A 24646-nucleotide genomic window follows, 5' to 3' on the forward strand; every position below is an offset into this window, starting at 1 on the left:
TCCCCAAATTGTCAGTGGTACAATGCAGATCCAACAAAATCTTTCATACTGTGTCGGCTGTCGATCAAGGACCCTTCTCTTGTCCTGTTTCCTGTCATACAGATTTGACTGCTCAACTGTCCACAAGCAATACCCTAATATCGTGTCCCTGTGGCCTGTATACTGCGCAGCAGGAGAAGCCCGAACTCTGGATCCTACTCCACTAGTTCGTTGCGGGCTGCGGGGGACCACTACAATAGCAGTTCATCGAGCAAATGATAGCCACTCTAGACCACATTGTTAATATGATGATCAGCAGTCAACGATTGGTCGGAACAACTGGTGACCTCGTGGAAGGTCAAGGGATCCTGGGACGGAATCGTGTAGAAAGGAGTGCAGTTCATGACAGTTCACTTCCACAACAAACAAGTATGGAATGATCGACAATGGACACGCAGTGGCTTAGTATGTGGGAGTTTGGAAGATACAGCTGCATCCAATAGCGCGAATCAGCAAGGTGATGAGCAGGAAGACAGATGAGCAACAAAAGCAGAGAACAAAACCCGTCAAGAAATCTGGGTGAGGCTGAGGTGTGGATCTGTGGCTCGTGGCCAGAACTAACCCGGAAAGAGGTGTGGCGAAGTCGCCGGCCCAACATTGTCCCAAAATTGTCCCCTTTTACCGCTTCAACGTGATCCATCTCTTGATTACGGAGATTGCTTCCCCATCCAGGTACAGGGCTTGAATTCAATTGGCGCAATCTTCTGATTCCGGTAAACAACTACATTAATCCACTATCCCTTCTTGACCATTCTCCGATACAAGAACGGAAAGCTTTGCGTACCGCTGTGGGAACTAGGACGAGCTTTGTTTTCGCCCAGTGTTCTGTTCCTCCACGTTCTGGACTCGATTGGATAGCGAAGAAAGTCTATCTACTGAAAATTTCAGTCCCCGCGCTGTACACTGTTTGACGGAATGTCCAATGTCTTGGTTTCGTAACAGCACTGCGATTGCCACTGCATGTTGACTCGTACACTATGCAGTGAACAAGCATGATCCTTCTGAGAATGAGTGATGAACGCAGCTTTGTATCATCCCTTTCAAGGATTCAGTATCACTCTGGGCCACACAAGAAAGCAAGGGAACTTCATTAACCATGCATCTTCAAGTCCAAAGGGTGAAGCATGAGCCACCTGTTCCCCAAAGCTCCACTGATACAATGGTCTACTGCCTGCGAATACGGACGTAAAGACGACTGGCTACCGTTCGCCCGGGATTCCCGGCATGCGTTATAGATCAAGCTTGCATGATGCGCAAGGATTTGGGGATCAACTTGTACTTCACAATCCGATCCGGCATGCTCCCAGAAGCCAATCTGACATGTTGACCTACCGTCCATCTCCTCTGATGGATTTCCGGGAATTCTCAGCTGCTTTAGCGCTGTGGAAACTATATCCGTGTTTATTCAATGCGGCGTTAGAGTGGCGTTCGGTCGAGGAGATGGTGCCAGTGCAAGCCCAAGAAAAACAATTATGGAGAAAGGCACGACGCGACGCGACTTCTTCGAGAAAATAATAATAACGAATGAGAAGACATTTAGAGGAATAGGTGAGAAAAGGCCCAGACGTGGGTTCCACTTTCCCAAATGCCGATATTGCAGGAAGGATGAATTTTTCGTTTCATTATTATGGATTCGGTATTCATCCCAACCCAAAATCCAATAAACGCTGTGACAAGCTTGCGGGTCCTTATCCAGCCTCAGCACATAACCGTAATCCCACGCAGATCCACATTCTCGCTAATCTTGCATTTCAAGGCAGCTATTGAGATTAGCTTTTTTCCCTTGTATGCGGTGGCAAACCTGCTAAGACAGCTTTCAGCACTGTCCTCCAATTTGGAAATATGTTTATCATGCCTTTGCGGGAGGGTTCAATCTATATGAGGCTGCACTCAACATATATGAACCACCTTCGGGAGCCCAATATTACCCTACCTTTTGCTTGGTAATTCAAGTTCGATTGTCTCTACCAATTGTCTGGTCAATCCTCTTGCTTGTGCTATGTTGGATTCCTTCTATCGTCGATCTCCCATTCAAGCTAAAGATATAGGTTACTTGCTTTGTTGAAGTTGTACCCGAGCTGACTCAATCGAATTGCTCTGTCCGGTACGATAACCAAGACCACACCGATTTTTAACAAGAGAGGCTTGCGAAAATGGTCCAGAGCAAAGGAGGAAGTTCCCGGGGAAGCTCTAGTAGGGAGTTCGGTATCACATTTGAGATCGAGCCCCCAGCTGCTGTTCGTCCTGGGACGCCATTTACCCTGCCAGTGGTTGTGGCAGTCAGGCCCGTGGGTAATCAAGTAAACCCAGCAGTCCAGCACATGGTTGCGCACGCATCGCTCAGGAGCGAGACAGGAGCGTCGGCGGCCACCGGACTGGCGGGGACGCTAACGTCCAGTGTACGCAGTCGAAACGGGAACACAACGAGCGGATTTGCCAAGTTCAGCCCTCTGAGCATTGCGCAGCCAGGCCGCTACCGAATTCGAGTGATTCTCGGTGCTGCCTCACACAGCGGAGTCACGACAAAGGAGTATGTCGACTCGGGGGTCATTCATGTCCATGCAGGAGCAGAAGCCGTGCAGCGCCCAAGTACGTATTGTCCTTGGATTTGCATCTCACCTGCCCTTGCACATTGTGACCACAGGCTGACCGGTTCCAGCGCCTTTGCAGATATCTAAGCTCCAGGCTATGACGGCGGAAAATATCGATATAACACCGGCTGACATTGCCGCGTGGCAGAGAGCGGCATGAGCATCTCTCGAGTCTCACTCAATAGTGGGACTCGTTCCACATCACTCTTCATAGATTCAAGGGTTATCTGATTACACGACCGGACGCTTCCAAGTCACAAACCTGATGGGGGCACATCATTGTTTTCGGGTCAAGGAGTACAACTGGAGAATTGGAATTTTGTGATTATTCGGCTCCAGCGTTCTGCGGTTTGATTTTGCAATCAATTTTCCCTTTTGGGTCAATTCCCCTCTTTTTTTTTTTTTTTTTTTTCTTTCCCTTGCTATCGCCCCTGAGGTGTCCTGTCGGACCAGCGACACCAATATTTATCTACTGTTTAATGATAGTTATTATTCCATAGATGGCCATAGCACACGGTAGTAGCCACTAAGTACTTGCTGATTCATCAAACTCCCCTCGGTAACTTTGTAGCAAAATCAATAATCCTCGGTGAATGCTTCGCCTTCAAATCCCTAACCTGCGGCTGTGGAGTCACTGGAGTGTGGACTCGGCTTGGGCGCCGACTATTGACGGGACCGTCCCACGTGTGATTGCAGTAGATAGACTGCGGCACAAGAACCCAGCAATCATGATCATGGATTCGAATTCGAAAATGATAAATATGCGGGCCGACGGTCCTGACAAATATCGAATATCGGCCTGAAGAGCGTCACCTGCGATTCTAGGACGATCGGGCACGCCTAGTGGTCTATCAGGTGGGAGCTGAGGGCTGAACCTGCTTATTCCCAATCCATGGAACGCAGAGTAGACTACTTGCCGCAATTTGCCTTCCAATGTGCTCTCCTGCTGTTTTTGGAATTTTGGTACGTTTGTAAAACAGGTTGTTGACTTGCTACTGAATCTGCGTGGTCGGACAACCACTTTAGTACGGGACGAAAGGCGCCAGAGTTGGAGGCTAGGCCAAAGCCCTATGTGGGATATGGTGACCCTGACTACTGTTTCAAGGAACATTATTCTGAACTTCATATTCTAAGGGATGGATTCCAGCTGGTGGGAAGGCTGATTTTGTTTGATGAGCTTATTTTCTTTGGCTTTTACAGCAGTGATAGCATGATTGTCGGGCTTACTGAGCAAGGTATGTAGTCTATGTGCTGGGCTTTAACATTCAATTTAGCTATTATGTGATCAAATCAAGATTGCTGGTTGAATGGAATTGAAAGTAGTATGCACAATCATAAGACAATCAAGACCAGTCATAGGTGCGCGCCGACTGAGTGACGGAATGCCGAGATGAGTACAGCCAATGCGTGTCGTTTTCTCTTTGGGATGTCCAGTCTTTGATGCTACATTGGACGGAGTAAAGTCTCGGTTTGATGCAGCTTCTTGCGGGCGGTTGACCACGATGCTCTGTGTATGCCGAGAAAGCAATGACCCATCGAAAGAGGATACCGTTCACTGCTGGTATGTTCAAGATGTCCATCGGTGGAGTGTCACTGGTTCACAAGTATGCTGTTTGACAACAACATAGTTTTGGTGTCCCAGCATGCAGGAATTTGAAGTCGAGGACCAAAGAAGAGGAGAAAAATGATACGAAAAAGCGCGACGTTCAGCTCTCTTTTCCATGACGCAGGCGATCAACCCCCTCACGGACGGTGTCCCGCAGACTGAACCCACCGAACAACCAGTCGTTAGAGTGACGGCCGTAATGGTTCACAGTCCCACTGTAGCGACGATAATCGTCGCTGCTCTTTCTGGACTGAGAGCTGTATGATCCCGAGTTGCGCTTGTTGGGATCGAAAGAAGTCGAACTCGCAGACTCGATGGGAGACATTGCGGTAGGGCTTGTTGAACGTCGAGGGATATTGTCACAAGAAGTAGGGACACTTCTAGGAGTGACGTCTCCGTAGCTGTCGGATGTGGAGCGACGAGCACGATTTACCGGTAGCTCTGGCCCAATTGCGGCAGGCGACTTTGAGCGAGAGCGGAATATTCTTGCGCCGGACGGGAAGGAGAGTCTGTGGGAGGATTGGCGGAGAGTTCTAGTGGCGTTGTCGCTTTGAGAGGAGCTAGATGAGGAGACAGTGGTCGTGTGAGAAAGTGGACGATGGATATTGCTTTGCTCGATTTCTGCGGGACCAGCACGGTGCTGATCTTTCATATTCGAGAAAGATTTGAAAAAGGTATGTAAGGTCTTTACCCGGAGTTGGGACTTGAACTTGGAAGAAGAAGACTAAGAACAAAGTGTGACCAGAGTCGCGGACCGATGGTCATATTTATGTCCTTCAGCTCCAGCATCGGCTTCCTCTTAGACTCAACATCATTACCTACCTTATCTTCTTCCCCCCTCCATCACCCAATCATCGAGGCATGAGGACGGGACTGACATTTCCTGGGGCACGGGGTCCCTGCTCCCATTGACGAATCAAGAGCTGCCAACGATTCTGAGTCGGTGAGACTTTCGGTTGGCCCCACTCCCTCTGCCCTACAAGGTTGACGGAGAGCCAATCACCGCTTCGATACCTGCAGCTTGATCTCTGTGAAGGGCCAAATTCACCGCTTCTGCCTAGTGGCCTGAATCATCAACAACAACATTGTCACCTGGTACCTGTTCTCAACCTTGAAAGGATGAAAAGATAGAAAGTGCCAAAACATTGCATACAACATGTATCACTTCGACTTTCAATGATCGAAATTTTTCTCAAATCCTCTTCTGGAATGAACATCTCTCTGTCATCATTCTCTCTCACTTCCCAACACGTCAAAGAAATCCTCTGAGAAGGCCGAACCAGCTGAGACCGCGCCCAGAGTGTTAGGGGAGTTAGGGCCGTTCTAGCGTGCTTCGAGAAGGATATCGGGTAGCTCAAATGGTCCAATCACATCACCTGGCCCCCGTGAGGGGATGAATCTCGTATCGCAACTGGTCAAAGGAAGGAGGAGTGTAACATCACTATGCTATGCCGCTCATGCGTTAGTGTAGGAATTAGCGCAGGATGACTTGGTGACTTCTAGGTAGAAACATTTCTCGACTGAAGGGAGTAGCCCAGCTGTCTGACACGTTTCAGTGTCTGACTCGATTGACCATGGAGACCTACCTCGAACACCCGAAGGATGTTGACTATCCGCATGCACCAGGTCCTAAAGCTAGAACGCGATTACTGCTGCCACTGTTCCTTGTCTACTACCGAGTGCTGAGCAACCGCCAAGCACAGAAGTATGAACAAGGAAACCATCTCCACACTTGAGGCTCCTAGTAATGCGCTACTCGGTAATTTCCCCTCATATGACATCACCTGATTGCCTGCGTTAAATCAGAATGTTTCTCCTCGGCACGTTCGTTCCGATCATTTTCTCTGGGGAACAAAAGATACCAATGCGCTATCAGGAACTATGCGAGGGTCACCTGGGTTGGATTGTATTAGTCAATTTCCTGCGAGAGATCAACCACGCACATCTGACCTTGTGCTTGATGTCTTTCCGTGCAATGCCACTCTGCTCCTGCAGCTTCAGCGGCATATCCATCTCTGCAATGTCTCCTTCCTCCATGATGCACATCTAGTCGTAGTGGATAATGGTGCGCGGCCAATGTAATACAGTAACAGAGCAGTGTTTTACCATTGAGTCAGCAGCTATGGTCTCCTGAATGATGTGATCTGATTCAAAGTCAACTAACGAGGTGCGTCATCGCAGATGATGATATGGGAATCCCTTCCGAGCATTAGCTGAGCGAGAAGTTGAACCTTCATAGCCAAGCTTTGTATCCAGGCGCAGCTGTTCTGGTTGGCGAGTCTCTTGCTTGTAGACATTGGAGACATATTGCAGCTGTTAATTGTCTCATCTAAAGTCCATGGTTAATGAGAGGTGTCTTCCGCAGCGTGTGCCATAATCTCAGATCACAATACGTTACTGCTGGTAGCGTCTTTGAATGGTTGGGTCTTGTAGGACTGGAAAGGCGTGGTTGAAGGTTTTGGAGGCCAATAGAAGCAATATCAGTGTTTACGCATACAATACTCTGCATATACTATCATAGCAGTGAGAATATATACTGCCTATAAGCTGAACAATGCAACAACTCACATAAATGAAGACTAAGATATTGGCTTTATATCAGTGTAGAACAACTCCCCGGTACCATGTTTGAGAAATAGCTATGCTTAGCAGAGAAAGCGAGGGTTGAGTTTCACAAATATTCAACCTGTTGGCAGAACTCGGGCCCGGAATGCAGATGAGCCATCAAGATGGAAGAAGCAATAACACCAAACGCCAGGCGAATTCGAAATCGCAGCGATCACTCCTCCAAAAGCGTCCACAGACTCGCACTCGGCGCCCTCCACGACCGCGGCTGCTCTGAATGACACCTCCGGTGGTTTCTCTCGGCCGCCAAGTAATCAGAATCGTCGGTGGTTGTTCTTCCCCGATCAGTGAACATATCAGCCGGTTGTGTCTCAGACGCTTGAGGCACCCAGAACGAGACCACCACCTGTTTCCCAGCCGAAGTAGTTGTAGGCAAAACGAACAGCGATCGAGCCTTATCCAGCGGCGGACGAATCATCCTTCGTAGCGAGCCTGTGCCGCCGCTCATGGTAGAACTCCTCTGCGCGGACGTATGATGTCGGACGGCGTGCTTCGATGCAAACCATCGGTGGGACCGCGTGGTTTTCGTCCGCACGATACCGGCAGACGCAGCATCATCTTCCGGTACATCTTCGGAGACGATGGGCGCCAGGTAGTGTTCTTCGAGCTCCGCGAGCGTCGAGGAATCTAGTGCGCTGGAATTACGGGCGATTCTTCTTTCGCGCAGCTGCGCTGCTGGACTGCCAAAGGGCCAGGAACGGCGTCTTCGGTGGTGACGTAGGTGTGGCATGTTCGAAAACCAGAGTAAACAAAGACTATCTTTCTCGTACAACGATCAATAATATGTTCCATATGCAGAAGACGAGTCCGACGAAATGAAATGAGACATAGACCAAGTCTTTCTACTTCCTCCTTAACGAGAGACAAAAGATCGCCATCCAGATTCTCCCAATAATATCACAGAAGCAAAATGGCCAGATTTCTATCTTCAGGCTTCAGCCTGTCCGAATCTCTGAATTTTAAAGAGCTCCGCCCTCTGAATATGATCATGAGGCCACCACGTGAACGGCGCACGCGTCAGACGGTGTGAGCAGAGAGCTCACCCGGTGACTGATTTAAAGCGAACACAAATCCAGGCTACTATAGCCTAGGGCAAGCTGTATGACTATTAGTACCATCAGGACAGATCTTCATTCGTGATCACAGGGCGCAGATTGCCCCCGAATTGAGCCACGGAACGGGTAGGCAGCAGGGGCCCGGATCTTGCAGACTGACGATCATCTGTGGCTTACAGAGTAGCGTCCTGAGTGGCAGGCGACTGCCCGACTGCAGACGATATTCAGGACAGATGGAGCTTCAGATTCGGTGACATCATGAGAAGTCGTGACCGATGTCCTGGAGCTATATCAGTAGTTGATGGGCCAGCTTGCTGGATGTGGTCCTGGAGTCCCTCTATGTTGTCTGGCTTATAAATTATAATATCAATGATCTTCCAACAACAACCAGTCACGTGGTCTAATGGTTATGATTTCTCGTTCACAATCAAAAGTGAGCTTCTTCAAGGATTCCGAGAAGGTTCCCGGTTCGATCCCGGGCGTGACTACTTTTTTGTTTTCACAATTCGCCATCAAGCAATGGAGGATTAATCGTCCTTGTAAAAGATCTACAAAGTCTACTTGGTCTGGATCACTGTCAGTACGTGGACATTTCCGGAGAATCATCTGATACAAACATGGAGAAACTGGTGCGGGGATTGCTTAGGCGCTTTTATTTATTGTCTGGTCGAAAGCTTGAAGGCTTCAAGTTATATAGGGACGGAACTAAAGCCTAGTCGAACGACAACCATCAGTAAGGATTATCGATGCCACTAATTAAATCGCAGATGGATACCATGACGGTGAAAATAGTTCAAGATCAACGGAGGAAGTGGAGATGATTTCCGACCCCGGATACTAAGGCTTAGTCTTACTAAGCCGCCATGTAGAAGGGGTCAGTTAAAGGAATACAAAGTACTAAGAGGGTGGAGGGAAGTCCCTCTAAATCTAATCTCCACTAGTATCTTTATGGCAGATTGAAGATGCAGGCCCTAATAGGCTATTCCTGTGTCCTTGCCGCTTAATGGAGTACACATGGTGTTCATCAATTTCTGGACTTCATTATATGGTGCATCACTGATGATTCTGGGGCGCTTCGGGCTCCCAATATGGGCCGATAGTGAGTTCCTTGAATTTGTCCCTGTCCCTGTCCCTGTCCCTGACTCTCCTGCCATATCTTCTGCTGTTCCTCTACTGGTAGTGGGTTGTTCATGCATACGGGTGCAATATGGCCTGGTTAACCACATCTATAGCATCGCCTCTGATTGAGTCCTTAAGGCTGCGGCTGTTGCTGTGGACGGTTTATGGGTTAATGGTGCTGCTAACCTGCAGACAAATCAAATTTTACAAGTTGCTCCGCCAGTGTCCTAATTATCTGATTCTGGTTATTCAATATGTCTGCAAATAGTTCGCCAAGCGTAAAACAGCGACATTCTCAGCAATTCAGTCAGTCTGGTCATCCTTGCAAGCACGCGCCATGCGGATTAGTTCGTCTAACTTGACTGCTTTCGAAGTTGCTTTCTGTGTCTGGATGTAGGCGCTAAGGACCTTCTGGGTCATAGGGTCTGCTATCCCTTTTGTAAATATAGACGCGATTATTTGATCCCGGTCATCAGGTATGGCTATGGCTAATTCCTGAACTTCATTAATATATTCTTGAAGGCTCCTCTGCCCCTGGTATAACTCCAAAAACTTTATAATTACATCTTAAATCTAGTCTCCTGGTTCCTGCTCTGGAAACTGGGTCCATAAATGCTTAGCTAGCTTCTTCTAGTCCTGTCTATCTGTCATGAGCAAGGTTCATCCAAACCTTAATGCAGCGTCATGCAATCTAGTGAACAAAGAAGTAGTAATAGCTTATTTTCTATTAGTTGCCTCTATCTGAACTCTAGCCCACATGAAATGGCACTGATTGATGTATAAGTCGACATCCTCTTCCAGTTTCCCAGAGAAGATTGGTTGATTCACTGACATGACTGAATACAGCTGTCTTGTCACAGTTAGTAAAGGAGCCTCTTGAGATGCTGATGGTGATAAGATGTCTTGTGGTGATAAAGGCAAAGGAATATTTTCTGGCTCCCCCTGACTAGGGGTTGATGACGACGTGGGTGAATAAATAGTGGTGGTGTTAGTATTATGGATCCAGTCCAGGATGCTATCTTCCTGTTCCTCTTAATAGGAGAGGTGATGTAGATGTATCTGCTCTTAGGCTAACCCTGGAATAGAAACTAAGTTAGTAATTAATGCCTGAGGTTCTTTAAGATCACTCTTGGGCGCCTACTATGCCAGTCACCACCCTAGGTAAATAGATGATAACAGGTCCGTATTGGCAAATCAACGGAATGGTGGGGTAGTTTTGGATAAGATTCTGATGACTCAAGTAAGGAAACTAATGGAATGATTCTAGTTGGTTAGTAGCTAATGAAAATACAACTCTAACACAGAATAGAGGCGGCTCTACACAGATCTAACCCTAACCATGCAGGATCTGCAGCTAAATGAGAATGAAAACAAACATGACATGGGAAAATGCCTGGATTTGATTCTGAGGCCCAGCACTGGTCACCAAAATGCAATGGTTTTATTAAAAATGATGTAATTGCTTCGTATCTTGATGGTTCTTATTGTGGATGGTTGGATACGTACAGAAAGAAGAGGAAACAGAAAGGAAGTCATGTAAAGCAGAGGCAGTCATGCTGAGTCAGTGCAGTTTGCCTTGTTTGCATCCTCATTTATTATGACAATCTTTTCCCTCAGCACACCCAAAACATGTCAATACCCCATTAACATTTGAGATGTAATCATCTGTTCACTATTGTCAATAGCCATACTAGTACTGGTGTTTGATATAGAGACTAACTTGTATTAATTGAAGTAGGGTTATAGTCTCTTGCACTAACTTTACACCAGGCAGACATTATAGTATCAGTCATTCCTATCCATATACAGTTCTGTGAAAATTGACCACTGTAGATACATGTTAGCAAGAGAGATTAAGTTAAGAAATATAGTAAAAGAAGAAGTAGGTAACTGGGTGAAGAGGGAGTAAAGTGGTATAGAGATATAATTATAGATAGTAAAGAAGAGCCCTTACTTAAGCCGGCCAACAAGGTTGCCATGATCATTGGCAAAACAACCATCCACAAAGATCTGAGTAGGCACAGACTTTCCAGAAAAGTCTTTACAATAGGCACCAAAGCCTAGAGGCGTATCAAAATAATATAAAATATCTGTGCAAGTATCTTTGAAGCCAGAGTCTGCAATAACATTGAGAGCAAAGTAGCTCAAAGCTGAAAAAGCAAGGATTAGCAAATTAATAAAGTACATAGTATAGGTTAAAAGAAACCAAAAAGTCTTGTTAGTAGTTAGTTAATACAGATGAAGTAGTTGAATATTATTTTAAAGGGGGGAATGCAGTGTCCTTTATAGGATTAAAGTTAAAGCTAATTTAGAAAACTAACTTATTGGTATATAACTATATATAGTGATTGGCTTGTCTAGTAGCTTTATTACTTTGTACTATATTTTTGCACTGTATTAATAACATACAGCAGAAAAGCCCTAAAAAGGCATAGTCTAAAGGTAAAATTCAAAAATCAAATTACTGCATCCTTCCTTATGTTGCTAGGAGCCTAGGGGCATGTAGTTCAGCAAGGTCTCGGCCCCTTGGGAAAGTTCAACAAGGTCTCGGGGAGTCGGGGGATGTAGGGCAAGTTGGCAACCTTGTTTCTAATATATTAGCTTAGCAAGGCCTCAAATTAGATCCATATATTTTAACCTTATTTAACTTTTATTAGGTTTGTATTTAACACCCGCTTACAATCTATAGACTAGGTGTAATATACTTAGAAAAATCATCATATAGTAGGAAATAGGGATTCAAATTGTCATATAGTAGAGGTATCAATACTACCATGCTTAGAGATATATATTTTAATTTTAATCCCTACTATATGATGATTTTTCTAAGTATATTACACCTAGTCTATAGAAGCAGCCTAAGCAGGTGTTAAATACAAACCTAATAAAAGTTGAATAAGGTTAAAAACTTTAAATATATAGATCTAGTTAATTAGAGGCCTTGCTGAGCTAATATATTAGAAACAAGGTTGCCCTACATCCCCCGAGACCTTGTCGAACTTGAACCCATCTTTCTAGCAAGGGATCTGTCAACTCACAGGCTATGCCCAGCGCCAGTAAGCCAACCTGGCAGCAAATGGCAAAAATGACGCAAGTAATTTACTCTGCTAGTGCCAGAGTCCTTGCTCTAGTAGTGTAAGACATAGTGTTCTAGGCAGCTACTATCCACAATACCAAAAGGTAACAATGGTGATTCCATAGGGAATCACCAGGCCTAGAACATGCTTATAAGCCTCACCGAGGCAGTGACCCTACCTAGGCCGCAGCCCCATGACAAGTAGGAATAAGGCCAGCAGGTTATTAATTAGAATGAGGGAAAACTAGCTATAGGGGAGGATTTAAGTTGTGAAGTATGGCACAGACAGGTAGGGAAATCTTGGCTTCACCCAGCTATGATGTTTTTGGGGGCTTTATTAAATTATTATCTCCTCTTTCAGAGACCACACAGGCCCATTAAGGAGTTGCACCATTACCTCTTCCATCACCTTGATCACTTGTCTCAATAATGTACTCTTTTCCATCAGGCCTTGGCCCATGCTGACCTTCATCAAGATAGACAAGCGCGCGCTGGGGGTCCCAGACCCTTTAAGCTAAACCAACACATGTACAGCAAGCCAGCCAGCCAGCCCCCTGAACACCAATCTACGCGATAATCAATGCATGGGGACCTCACTGGACTCTGAAATCTGGCCTTCCTACCCATGAGAGCCATCTCCACGCGGTCAAATACGTCTTACCTCTTGTTTTGATCAACAGCTCACATTGGGAGCCTGTGCGTTGGTTGCCGCCAATCAAAGGCCCTGGCAGCCTGGGATCTTCAGGACCCACCCCACCAATCAGAGGTGCTGACTCCAGGACCTCTGAGATTTGGCCGCTGGCACGCCCAGCCTGAACCATTTGCTGACGACGACCCTTCAGGCAGAGCGGTCACCTGACTGGATTAGGGCTCTGTCCCCCGCCTCCCAGACTACTTGTGGTCCGTGGACCTTGCTCCAGCATCACTTACTATTATATACTTTGACTACATACTATCTCATACTTTCCACTGGGGCCCAGCTGTTATATCTTATGATATTATGGCTTAGTGGCTGGCCCTAGCAGCTGGTGATGACTCTTTCATTGCTGATTATTCCTTTTATTTTATAGTACACTGTATGGATTCAGGCTCACCCTGCCAGCTTGTTTATGCCTAAGGCATCATATATTTACGAGACTAGTGTTTCAAAATCAGGGGTTGTTCCATTGTTAATGTGGTCCTTCAGAAACGAAGCTGTACTTGCTTGAAAGACCATCCCGCTAATCTACAACCTGCACTTCATTTCGTTCTACAACCTACTCTCCCTCTTCCAAGAGACCTGCAGTGGTGGGCGAGAGCCATGGCTTCCACCATTCCTTTTATTCTCGACGTCCCGACGTTACTCTGCATCGGCTTTGCTCTATCGTTCATGCCTATCGCCTATCTGCTTAGCAGATCACTGATACCGTCTTCTCAAACGCGCAACCGGATACTCTTTTACTGGCACGCCTACGATGCCCTGACCCACGTCTTCATCGAAGGATCGTTCCTGTACGAGTGCTTCTATAGCTACGCAACACTCCCTGCCGGAGTCAGCAAAGAGCCATACTTCCTAGGCTACAAGGACCGCGTATACGGCGCAGCCTACGGAACGGGACCAAGCGCTCGACTATGGCAGGAATACGCGAAAGCAGACCGTCGCTGGGCCGTCGCAGACGCTCCCACCATCTCTATTGAGCTGTTGACTGTATTTTTTGGCGGCCCGGCTGCCGTGTATGTGTGCTACTTGCTCTGGAAAGCATCGGGCAGCCGGTCGACTGCGTCGGCAAAGGGCGCAGCTAAGGCGAGATTGTGGCTTGTTGCGCCCGCGCTGGCGACGGCTGAGCTGTACGGGGGGTTTATGACGTTTGCGCCTGAATGGCTGACTGGGAGTTCCCAGCTGGATACCAGCAATCCTGTGTACCTCTGGTTTTACCTCTTCTTCTTGAACACCTTGTGGGTGTGGATTCCGCTCTGGGTGCTCTGGGAGGCGGCGAAAGAACTGCGAGCAGCTTTTGTGACGGCAGAGAAAGCTGGTGAGGGCCGGAAGACCAGGTGAACGGCTCCTTTAATCTTGGACAAATGCAAGGAATAAGGAGTACACGAGCAGCAATGAGACGAAGGACATAATCTTGATGCTTATTTGGTACATATATCCAGAAATAGCCACCCTATCTACGGTTTCAGGGTCGCAATAGACTCACCCTAGTTCTTAATGACACGTTCGACGTTGATTCTACAACGATACTATCTAGCTATGGCGGGCTCTATGTAAGCTGTTTTGTCCCATTTGCGACCTGTGATCTGGAAAGAGCCCGCTAGGCCTGTACCTGGGCATGGTATAGTCCCGAAAATTTTGATTCTCGCGCAAGCAACGCCGCGGGCGAGTGCAACTCGACGATTCTGCCCGCATCCACCAGCGCCACCAGGTCATACCGTTCGACGTGCTGGAGCTGGTGCATGACGTTCGTGCTTGGACTAGATAAGAGTCTGGTATTCTCTTGGATCACCTCACTCTCTTGGGGCTTGATTCGACCCCTGCAAGGAATTGTAGCCACGGTGGTATTACAAGAGACCGGGTCGATGCAACCAAAGAGCAAGGGTCCAAGGCGTGAAGCACCTCAGGATGCAGGACTATAGGCAATTTCTCACTTATACATCTCCAATCTTGGAAGCCTTGAATGGTGTATTATGCCTAAGGCAGTAAAATCACCGGTTATCATCTGGCTGTAGCTAGTCTGCCAACGGCCAGTGGTAACGCCATTGATTGCTGGCGCATCCTCCTTATCTCCTCCCTCGTGTTCTTCCTCGTGGACTTTTGGTTTCCACCCACTGTGCCTGCGCAAACGAACATCTTCGAAAATATGATCTGTCGACGATACAAAGCGGACTGTACGAGCCAAGTAGCGGCAGTCAATGGCTGGAAGGAACATTTCCATCCCCGTCTCATGTATCAGGGGATTGCTGAGTTGATCATCGGTCAAACAGATTGACTCCATATTCATGTGATTAAATAATCTATCGCCCCTCTAGAGAGGTAATCGAACAGCCAAGGAAGTCTACGTCCTTCAGGCGTACAGATTCAGCCCTATATGGCTGGTTTGTGGAAAAGGCCCACCTGACTAAGAGGCTCAGAGGCTCAGCCTTGCCTGCGCCACATTACTGCCTTGGTGCCATGGTTCTCAGGCAAATTCTAAAGCACAGCCGAGATATATGACGAAGATGTACTCCGTAGACAGGTACTAATTTCATCATTATAAGTTGACCATCGTCCCTCATTCTCTTTACTTTGTCAAATCATTCAGATTTCTTAGCAAACAGTTCACAAACCAAGAGAAATCCGACTATGTCATACAACCAATACCCCCCTCCAAATCGTATGCCCCCGCATCCCACCAGAATTCTGCTGCCTATTATAGCTGGATAGACTGAGCTGACTTCTCTGCAGAACCACCCTATCGTCCGTACGGAGCTCCTCAAGGCTTTTCACAACCGCCCTACCCACAGCAACCGGGTTACGGCGGTCCACCCCCTCCCCAGGGCCACTATAATCGACCACCTCCGCCTGCCCCGTCGCCAGGCGGATATCCTCCGGCTCCCGGACCAGGATATCCCCATTCGTCATCACCTCAGCCTCCATATGGCGCTCCTTCGCAACCTCCGTACCCTCCACAAGGCGGTCCTGGATACCCTCCGCCTGCGGGCGGATATCCCCAACCCGGACCCTATGGCGCTCCGCCGTTAGGAGGGAGCGGCTATCCAGCACCACCCCCGCAACAGTTCCAATGGCCCCCTGCCATGCCTTCTCTGGGTTACGTGCCTGGTCAAATGGCACCGGGCGACTTCCGCCGCGAAGCAGACCTCCTCCGCAAAGCGATGAAAGGGTTCGGAACCGACGAGAAGACGCTCATCCAGGTCTTGTCCAAACTCGACCCCCTGCAAATGGCTGCCGTCCGGTCCACCTACACCAACCATCTCCACCGCGACCTCTACAAGGACGTCAAGTCCGAAACCAGCAGCTACTTCCGCCAAGCCCTGCTCGCCATCATTGACGGACCGCTTCTGCACGACGTGCAGTCCGCCCGCGAAGCAGTCCAAGGCCTCGGTACAAAGGAGTGGCTCCTGAACGACGTCCTCCTGGGCCGCTCAAACGCGGACCTCAACGCCATCAAGTCCGCCTACGAGCACACCTTCCATCGCTCCCTCCAAAAGGACGTCGAGGCCGATCTCTCCTTCAAAACCCTGTCCCTCTTCTCCCTCGTCCTCCGCGCAGACCGCCACGAAGCCTCCTACCCGATCAACCCCCAGCTCATCGAGCAGGAAGCCCGCGCCATCCACGCCGCAACCAGCGGCCGCGTCGTCAACAACGTCGAAGAAGTCTGCGGGATCTTTGCCCGCGCATCGGACCCCGAGCTCCGCGCCATCAGCCAGGCCTTCGGCGCTCGGTACAATTCGTCGCTGGAGAACCACATCGAGAAGGAATTCTCCGGCCACATGAAAGACGCGCTGCTGCATATGCTCCGCACCGCGCTGGACCCGGCTGTGCGGGACGCGGACCTGCTCGAGGACTGCATGAAGGGGATGGGCACCAAGGACGAGAAGCTGGTTGTGCGGGTCGTGCGCTTACACTGGAACAGACAGCATCTGGACCAAGTCAAGCGCGCGTACCACCATCGGTACAAGAAAGATCTTATCGCCAGAGTCCGCGGAGAAACTAGCGGGGATTATCAGAGGTTAATGGTTGCGTTGCTCGAGTGATTATGGTTTTTCTCCAATTCTTTCCCTGTCGTTCTAATGTTTATTACTGGGTGGATTCTTGCTTTTGTTGCCACGCCATGCTGGCCTACTCCTTTGCTGTGATACCACGATGTTATATCTTACGGCTTGATGTCTTTTGGTGGTTACAGCCCCGCCATGGCTGAGATATGATATGACTGAGCAACCGGATCGTTGCTCAACGTTTGACGAAATAAAGATAGTTTAGCTAGAGAGAAAACCATGAACACTACTTGATGAAATGCAACAGCTTGCATAAACTTCCATGTTTTCGTCGCATTATGTTCACAATACACATCACACATCAGTCGTAAGTCATGTCCCATGCAATACTCGAATAAGCAGATCATACACGCCATATCCATGACAAAACGCACAAACTAAACGATCTCCCCAACGACAGTAACATGCGATCCGGGAAACAGCCCCGTCCGACCAGCATAGCAGCCCCAAAACCAATCGTCGTTGATGTTCTCAACCTCGGTAATCTCCGCCCCGCGCGGAAACATCAGTTCATCCTGAACATCGTCCTCGGGATACCAGGACCAGAGAGCATGGACGATGAGGCCGATTCCACCGTCGGGTGGGAAGCGGCGCAGGAACGGTGGTGAATGGGAACTGGTGGTCGTGGCTGTTTCGGAGTTGGGGCCCGAGCCCGAGCCGCTGCCACCAGCGGCACTGATGGGAAATGAGTTGCTGCGGTCATTGTTGGTGGTTGTCCAGGAAGTTCGCACGCGGGAGGCTTTCTTTCGTCGCTCAGATCCTTCCTTCCAGCTCCAGTCGCCGGATCCGACTTCAGGTGATGGGACGGCCGCTGCGTGTTCGTCTTTGAGGGCGCGGCCGCCGACGAGATCGCGCACGACGACCCTCCTCTGGCCTTCGTCGTGGTTTTCGAAGCCGACAACAACCATGCGGTGGCCTTTGACACAACGACGCCAACCATTGTGACCGTTTTCTTTGCTGATTTTGCCTGTGGCGACGAGTTTTAGGTAGCAATTTGCGCAGACGTCGTAGTCGCCCTCGTTGCATTCGAGACAATGGAACCTCGTAGCTGATGCTGGGATGGGGTATGTACAGATGTCACACTTGGTTGAGAAAGAGAGGATTCTGTATATCTCGTTTCCGTTATCGGCCGAAGTAGAAGAATTGGATGGATTGTTAGGTCCGTCAGTCGAGTCACCGCCGGTCGGTACTGGTACGCTCGAGCGATCTCCCGGCGCAAGTCGACAGATAGGTAGAAGCGCGTGCGTGCAGCATCGTCCTTGGTTAACACATTTATTGCAGAAGCCCCAGTCCCCCTCGTTGCATTCGTTGCATTTCCAGTAGCATTTGTTTGCCACAGCGTGGCAGATGCCACAGAAGAGTCCCGTTTGCAACCTCTGGGCTGGATCGTCGCTAGTCATCTCCGTTCCCCCGCTTGTTGTGCGATGGACATTATCAGAGGGTCGTGAATATCTGGAAAATTGCAAGACATGCGCTATCTCCCGCGACGGTATAGCCCGACCGGTCGAGGAGGCAAGCATTCGGTCGAAATTCGCTTCTGCAGACGGACCAAAACCCGCCCATTGCAAACAGCCGCGGCCGAGGCGATAGCACCGCAAGCATAGATGGAAGCTTCCATCTTTGCATTGTAGACATTTTTTGTGAAGCTCATATTGGATATTCTGCTTGCCACACCGGTCGCAAGAGATGGAAGGTTCGGTGAAAGTCGGTAAAGGACGTTGAGAGGCTTGGGATCGAGAAGACGAAGGTCGAGAGCGTTGGTTGGCAGGACTGCTTACGGCCGGTGCTAGAGAACTACAAACAGATGAACTGGCCGTAGTCTGTTCTAAGCGCGCAGAAAAAGAATCATTTGGTGTGCTCGGTGAAGTGACTGACGCAGGCGAGATATTCAGTGGTCTGCCCGAGACGTGTTGCCGGTGATCGCGGTTCCTGGCTTCCGGGGCGAATATGTTGGGGACGTTCTGCTCCAACGCTGTTGCCCGTCGAGGCCTCGGAGCAGCCGACAATTCGGCGGCGCGAGCTCGGGAGGACTGAGAAGGACGAGGGCGATCCGAAGCTATATCACTAGACGACCTCGCAGCAGGTCGCAATGTGACTTCTGATGTGGACGCCGAATTGGCAGGAGCCGGCGACGTCCTCCTCCTCCGAGTCCCCTGATCCGAAAGACGCCGCTGATGATTAGAAGCGTCCGAGCGCGAGACAAGCGGCTCCAGCAGATACGGCCTTGACACGGGTGGATTCCTCGAGGATGTCTGAGGAGCGGACACCGTCGGTGGTCTCGGCACGGATTGCGACCTCGCGCGCGGTCGCGGCGACGTCTGTGAAGCCTCATTCGCCTCTTGTCTCTGGCGTGAGCGCGGCCGTCGCATGTGTCGTCGGCGATAAGCATCGGCGATGCGCTCAGTTAACTCCTCTTCCTGGGCCGGCCCAAGATTGTCCAGGTCGATATCATTCAGCAGTCCGTCTTCGATGATCTGTCGCAGGATCTCCTCTTCCATTGTTTCGGTATCGGACAAGCTAAGCAGCGATCGCAGACTGGACTGATGCTCAATCCGCCTCGTTCTCTCCGAGTTAACCTCTGTACGGGCCGCAGGCTGTCGGCGCAGCACACGCTCCTCCTCACGCCGTCGTCTCGAGCGACCATCCGCTCTCTGTCCATCAGCATCAACGCTCTCAGCTCGCCTGCTTCTTGAAGATTGTCCTGTCCCCGTCCTGCTCTCTCGCAAACTCAATTCACGAACCTCCTCCAGCAACCGTCGATCTTCGGCGTCCGACACGGTACTATCTTGCCCCGGAGACGAAAGCGCAGGAAACACCGACTCGCCATGCTTGTATTTCTGAGCAATCTCCTCCTTTTCCTCAGCTGACTTGACGCGCTCAGGATTGGCTGCTAGAACCATGTCCAACAGCGTAGTAACGGTGGCATTGGGTCGTGTTTCGCGCACTACGGCCCGACATGCTGGGCAGGTGAATTGCGGGGTGGATGAGGACGGCCGACGGCGGGATGCTTGAGTAGCAAACCATTCCTTCAAACAGGAACCGCAGAAGGTGTGCAGGCAGTTAAGGAGGGTGAGAGGTTGGTAGAGCAGTTCTGTACAGATCTATGGTGGTTGTTCCGGGATCAGTCAGTGAGAGGTCACATAAGTAATTTGAGAGGTCGTCCATATTGAGCCGTCAAATACTATCTGCTTATCCACCGCCAACACGAGGCCGACGATCGAAAGGAAGGGGGTTGACGTTGTGGTCCTCGTGGATATCCCACCCGTCGATAAGATCCGATCAAATGACGCAAGAAGCAGCATGGTTATGCAGAGTACATACCGAGCAAGTCAGTTCTTTCTCGAGGTCCAGCAAATTAGGACCCCCGCGAGACTCGTTTGACATGAGAGACGAGGAAGGAGAGCACCCCAAATCTGTTCTGCAATATATGGAGAGATCGGTAGCGGACCGATCGATTACTATTATTGATGAGGGGAAAGTAAACAGTCGGGCTGGATGCGATGGTGCGTCCCGTGGATCTGGGCGAGTGAAGGCCCCACTGAAGGGAAGAAGAGATCTTGGATGGTGTACGCTATTCTTAGAACTCATACGAAGGATTCATTCTCGAAACCATGTCTTGCTCTCAAAAGTCAATAGATTTGTATGCGAAGTTGAAATTACTTATGCCATGAATTCAGATCATGCTACGCTCATCATCCATGAATTAACATCCAACTCCACTTTCATACACCGCAAACTTGGTTGTAAGAAAATTGACAAACAAGACAATAAGCTCACTCTTGTCCATGCTTTGCTTTCTCCCAGAACCAACGGTACATACCCTTCCATTCTGTCGTCTCGTCCTCCACGTAATCTCTCACCAACTCTGCGGTCGCGTTAGTATCAGACCACGGCCCATCAGAGCTAACGCGGTATCCAGTTGAGGCATCCACACCGGAAGACCCAGCATTCGAGGCTGTATCCACAGAGACATGATCCGGATGATGATGATGATGGAGTATCTCCTCGACACCTTCCTTAGCTTTCTCAGCCAGATCCCGCGCGCCCTCTCGGGCGGCTTCAGCGAATTCCTCGGCCTGTTCGCGCGCGCGTTGGATCAGCTCTTCAGGCGTAGGATATCTCCTCAAGATAATAAGAAGAAGATAGTAGCTCTGCACGATGAGTGAATAGACTGCATCCTTTGCTAGCATGGTGAAGCCATGCGAGAAGAAACCCTTGAGAACTTCCCCGGGGAGGCCCGCATACAGCGCAGATACACCCTCGTTGCGTGCAATGGCCAGCACATCCGTAATGATCTCAGGGGCGAAGGAAATCCCGTCCTCGGAGACCCTCTTACTGCTCGGTTTCTCCCCATTTCCCAAGCTATCGACCTGCGCTCTTGTCTTGGCCATGGAAAACGGGTACGTGATCGACGATGCAGCGGACTTGCTGATGGCAGCTAAAAGGAACGTCGTCGCTGGCGACGGCCTTCCCCGCTTATTCCGCGCCAACAGGGCATACTTCAAGACCCCATTCAGGAAAAAAGTGATCGACGGATTCAGCGTGAGAATGAGCGACGCCGAATACCCAGACCAGAACCCCCTCAGCCCCTTCTCAGACTTGATCCGCGCAGCTATATCCTTCGTCGAGAGAGCTTTTTTGCCGGATGCCGCTTGCTTCCTCGCCACGATATTAGCGAGCGGTGTGGTAAAGAGCTTCGCAAACGCGCCGGCCAGCACACCGATCGCCAACTCATCCAGAATCGGAAGAACGACATGCTTCGACCGCCGCCCATCGCCATACCGAGCCCTGATCCTCCGCTGCCGGAAAAAACCATACGCAAGGAAAAAGAGAAACGAGTCCGCAACTGTCTTGGCCGTATCCTGCGCAAGGCCTGTGTAGAAACTCCCCAGGCCCTCTTTGGCGTAAATCTTGCGTGCTGCGTCAAGCACATCGGTGTACTCCTCTTCTTCGTCTTCCTCTTCTGCGTCCTCGGAATCCGCCTTGTTCTTTTTCTTCGTCCTCCGCTGCGCCTGCGTCTGCAGTCGAGTCACAATCAGACTGAGCGGGTACGTGACAACGTTGGATATAGCCGCTCCCACAGCCCCAGCGACTGCATTGCCCACGGCAGGCAGAGCGGGACCACGCAGTGCAGCTCTCTTCCAGTCCTTTTCCGGCGGGGGATTATCATATCTATAGTACAGTTGATACGAGTCCTATCCAGTGCCACCCGAGTCAGTAACCCTCTCGTGCTGTCAAAAGATCTGAATTCCGGGTCTCATAGAACAACAGACGTACCAGTTCAGACTCGTAGGTAACTTTATACTCTGACATTTTAGCAGTTAAAAGCCAAAAGGGGTTATCAATCAAATATGAGAAGGACAGAATCGGTGGGCGTCAGAAATATCGACCACATGTGATAGCAACTATGGCCTCCTGGATATGTACTGTGTAGTGCAGGCCCGATTGACAACGTCAGGTCCCGCAGTGCCCATCAACGAAGCAGGAATTGGACCTCTCCGATTTATGCAGCCACAACAAGTCGGAGCCGTCATAGCCTGATTACTCTTGCGAAAAACCGAGGTCCAGCAGAGCAATGTGGAGGAAGCGAAGGGCGGATAACGTCATGCGCACGTGTTGGTCCGTGCACGATACAGCGGTCGCAGATTACTCAATGTGATCTGTCTTGATGGCATGCGATACTACGACTTACAGAATCAGGGACAATTCATCCTCAGTAAAATTAATTGTATTCACTAGCTCCAAAGAGCAAGGAATGCACAATTCACTGCAGTTTAAAAAAGACCCAAACCAGCCGATCCTCCAAGCCCATATGATAAAACCAGCAGAAGATTGTCAAGATCAAACGGCCCATTCCAAACCCCATTGAAACCCCATAATAAACCTCAAAAGATCCAGAAAAACATCACAGCATAAACGCATTAAGGTCAATATACAAGTCTCCGGGCTTTCCACCGTCAACCGGTCACCAAGCACTCAACCACACACAGCAAGCGGTCCGAGAAGCCAGGTGAATTGGAGCCGGGACTCGGGACTCGATGTGATGACGAATAGCAAAGCGTAAACGTTTAACCACCGAAACCGTAGAGGGTACGGCCCTGGCGCTTGAGGGCATAGACGACATCGAGCGAGGTGACGGTCTTGCGCTTGGCGTGTTCGGTGTAGGTGACGGCATCACGGATAACCGACTCGAGGAAGGACTTGAGGACACCACGGGTCTCCTCGTAGATCATGGCGGAGATACGCTTGACACCACCACGACGGGCGAGACGGCGGATAGCGGGCTTGGTAATACCCTGGATGTTGTCACGCAAGATCTTGCGGTGACGCTTGGCGCCACCCTTGCCGAGACCCTTGCCTCCTTTGCCGCCTGTAGGACATGATTGTTAGTCACTATGGTCTTAATAGAAGATAGAGATAGCGAATGGCTGTCAATGTGGAGGTGAGCTAGAGATAGGGGAGGACTGCACAGATGACGCGTTGGCCTGAGGCAGTGACAAGATGTCACGTGCATCCCCGCGTATCATCATTACCCATCTCAACCGGAAGCCATCAACAACCAAGAATGATAAAGAGGCGACGGAAAATAAAAATATCAAGTTTAATACTTACGTCCAGTCATATTGTAAAATAAAATTCAAAGATAAGATGATAAGAAAATAGATGGAAAATTGATGAAAACGACCCGCGAAGTTGATGAGAGATGTGGCGCGTCGTTGGCTAGATTGAGTAGTAGTAAAAGGGAAGAAAAAGAGAGCAAGGTAAGAAGCAGGGGCGAAGGAGGCGTATTCTTAAATAGGTCTTCGGGGCGGTCAGCAAGCAACAGCGTGATTTTTCGCGGTCTCAGTGAATGACTAAGCCCAGGGGTTGATCTGGAAGGGTCAAAAAGCAATGAGACGAGATGATTGGCGGGTGGCGGATGGGAAAAAGGGCGTTATGAACGGCTGCTTTCAAGCCCATGTTTCTGCCGTTGGTTTTTGGCGCATTTTTGCCGCTGTGAACCAGCAACGTGGGCGCATCAGGCGGGTAAGATCACGTGATGGCTTGGCGGCACACTTAATCACCAACGTCAAGTTTCTCACAAGGTAAGTTGTACGACGGGGAAAAGTATGGATATGCGTAGTCAATGCTCATTATGGATTCTGTCTGTTCCTGAATCAAGTCATCTCTTGCGATTACTCCCTCATAGTCCAATCAAGAGTTCGACCCAACAATCACTCCAGGACCGAGCCTCTCTGGGGTTCTACCTTCCGACACCAGCCACTCCTAATCATGTCGGGGGCAATCCTTCTCTCATATCTCTGACCCAAGCAACGCGGTCGAAAAATCCATTCGATTTAAGAATATCAAAATAACTGTTGGACAGCGACCTTGAAGAGAGTCAACAGACTTTCGACAGAGGGACATCTTCAGCGAAGTTACGTAACGATAGAACATACCGTCAGCAGCTAGACACGCTCAGGTTTTCGTCAACTACAAGGCTACAAGATTAAAGGCTTGAATCAGAAGTAATAACCGTGTGTTGAATGTATTGAGAATTGTCGTTGCCTCCACATATCATACCAGAACTACCCACATGTGGCAGACAATACAAGAAAGGCATTGTTACCCGCCCGGAGAACCGTAGCAAAGGCGGCAAAATATAGCACAAGACCCCAAACTCCATGCAGAAACTCAACTAAAGTTGAGCAATGTTCAAAACCAACAGCGTAAACTGTGTGGAAACTTTTCCTGATTGCAAATGCATCATCTCATAGAATGCTGTCAAGCAGACTAC

At 49.5% G+C, this 24646-nt stretch overlaps 7 protein-coding genes and 1 non-coding gene across 8 annotated transcripts; 4 read left to right on the forward strand and 4 right to left on the reverse strand.

Annotated features, from left to right (window-relative positions):
* Positions 1-2192: 2192 nt before the first annotated feature.
* Positions 2193-2790, forward strand: Aspvir_000453 (uncharacterized protein; the record flags this gene model as incomplete). The annotated part of the gene is made up of 2 exons (XM_043265589.1): positions 2193-2628; positions 2699-2790. The coding sequence occupies 2 exons, from the start codon at positions 2193-2195 to the stop codon at positions 2788-2790; spliced, it is 528 nt and encodes a 175-aa protein (XP_043121524.1).
* A 1546-nt stretch (positions 2791-4336) lies between these two features.
* On the reverse strand, positions 4337-4888 carry Aspvir_000454 (uncharacterized protein; the record flags this gene model as incomplete). Its single annotated transcript, XM_043265590.1, has 1 exon — positions 4337-4888. The coding sequence occupies one exon, from the start codon at positions 4886-4888 to the stop codon at positions 4337-4339; it is 552 nt and encodes a 183-aa protein (XP_043121525.1).
* Positions 4889-7015: 2127 nt separating this feature from the next.
* On the reverse strand, positions 7016-7591 carry Aspvir_000455 (uncharacterized protein; the record flags this gene model as incomplete). Its single annotated transcript, XM_043265591.1, has 1 exon — positions 7016-7591. The coding sequence occupies one exon, from the start codon at positions 7589-7591 to the stop codon at positions 7016-7018; it is 576 nt and encodes a 191-aa protein (XP_043121526.1).
* Positions 7592-8305: 714 nt separating this feature from the next.
* Positions 8306-8404, forward strand: Aspvir_000456. The gene has a single exon. It is a non-coding gene; the product is annotated as a tRNA-Val (tRNA).
* Positions 8405-13411: 5007 nt separating this feature from the next.
* Positions 13412-14149, forward strand: Aspvir_000457 (EXPERA domain-containing protein; the record flags this gene model as incomplete). Its single annotated transcript, XM_043265592.1, has 1 exon — positions 13412-14149. The coding sequence occupies one exon, from the start codon at positions 13412-13414 to the stop codon at positions 14147-14149; it is 738 nt and encodes a 245-aa protein (XP_043121527.1).
* Positions 14150-15436: 1287 nt separating this feature from the next.
* Aspvir_000458 (annexin) lies at positions 15437-16848 on the forward strand (the record flags this gene model as incomplete). Its single annotated transcript, XM_043265593.1, has 2 exons — positions 15437-15467; positions 15539-16848. The coding sequence occupies 2 exons, from the start codon at positions 15437-15439 to the stop codon at positions 16846-16848; spliced, it is 1341 nt and encodes a 446-aa protein (XP_043121528.1).
* Positions 16849-17246: 398 nt separating this feature from the next.
* Positions 17247-22182, reverse strand: Aspvir_000459 (uncharacterized protein; the record flags this gene model as incomplete). The annotated part of the gene is made up of 4 exons (XM_043265594.1): positions 17247-19970; positions 20191-20287; positions 20647-22064; positions 22147-22182. The coding sequence occupies 4 exons, from the start codon at positions 22180-22182 to the stop codon at positions 17247-17249; spliced, it is 4275 nt and encodes a 1424-aa protein (XP_043121529.1).
* A 755-nt stretch (positions 22183-22937) lies between these two features.
* On the reverse strand, positions 22938-23491 carry Aspvir_000460 (histone H4; the record flags this gene model as incomplete). Its single annotated transcript, XM_043265595.1, has 2 exons — positions 22938-23239; positions 23482-23491. The coding sequence occupies 2 exons, from the start codon at positions 23489-23491 to the stop codon at positions 22938-22940; spliced, it is 312 nt and encodes a 103-aa protein (XP_043121530.1).
* Between the last annotated feature and the right edge of the window lie 1155 nt (positions 23492-24646).

This window comes from Aspergillus viridinutans, assembly GCF_018404265.1.
Source record: "Aspergillus viridinutans IFM 47045 DNA, scaffold_1, whole genome shotgun sequence".
Classification (NCBI taxonomy): Eukaryota; Fungi; Ascomycota; class Eurotiomycetes; order Eurotiales; family Aspergillaceae; genus Aspergillus; species Aspergillus viridinutans.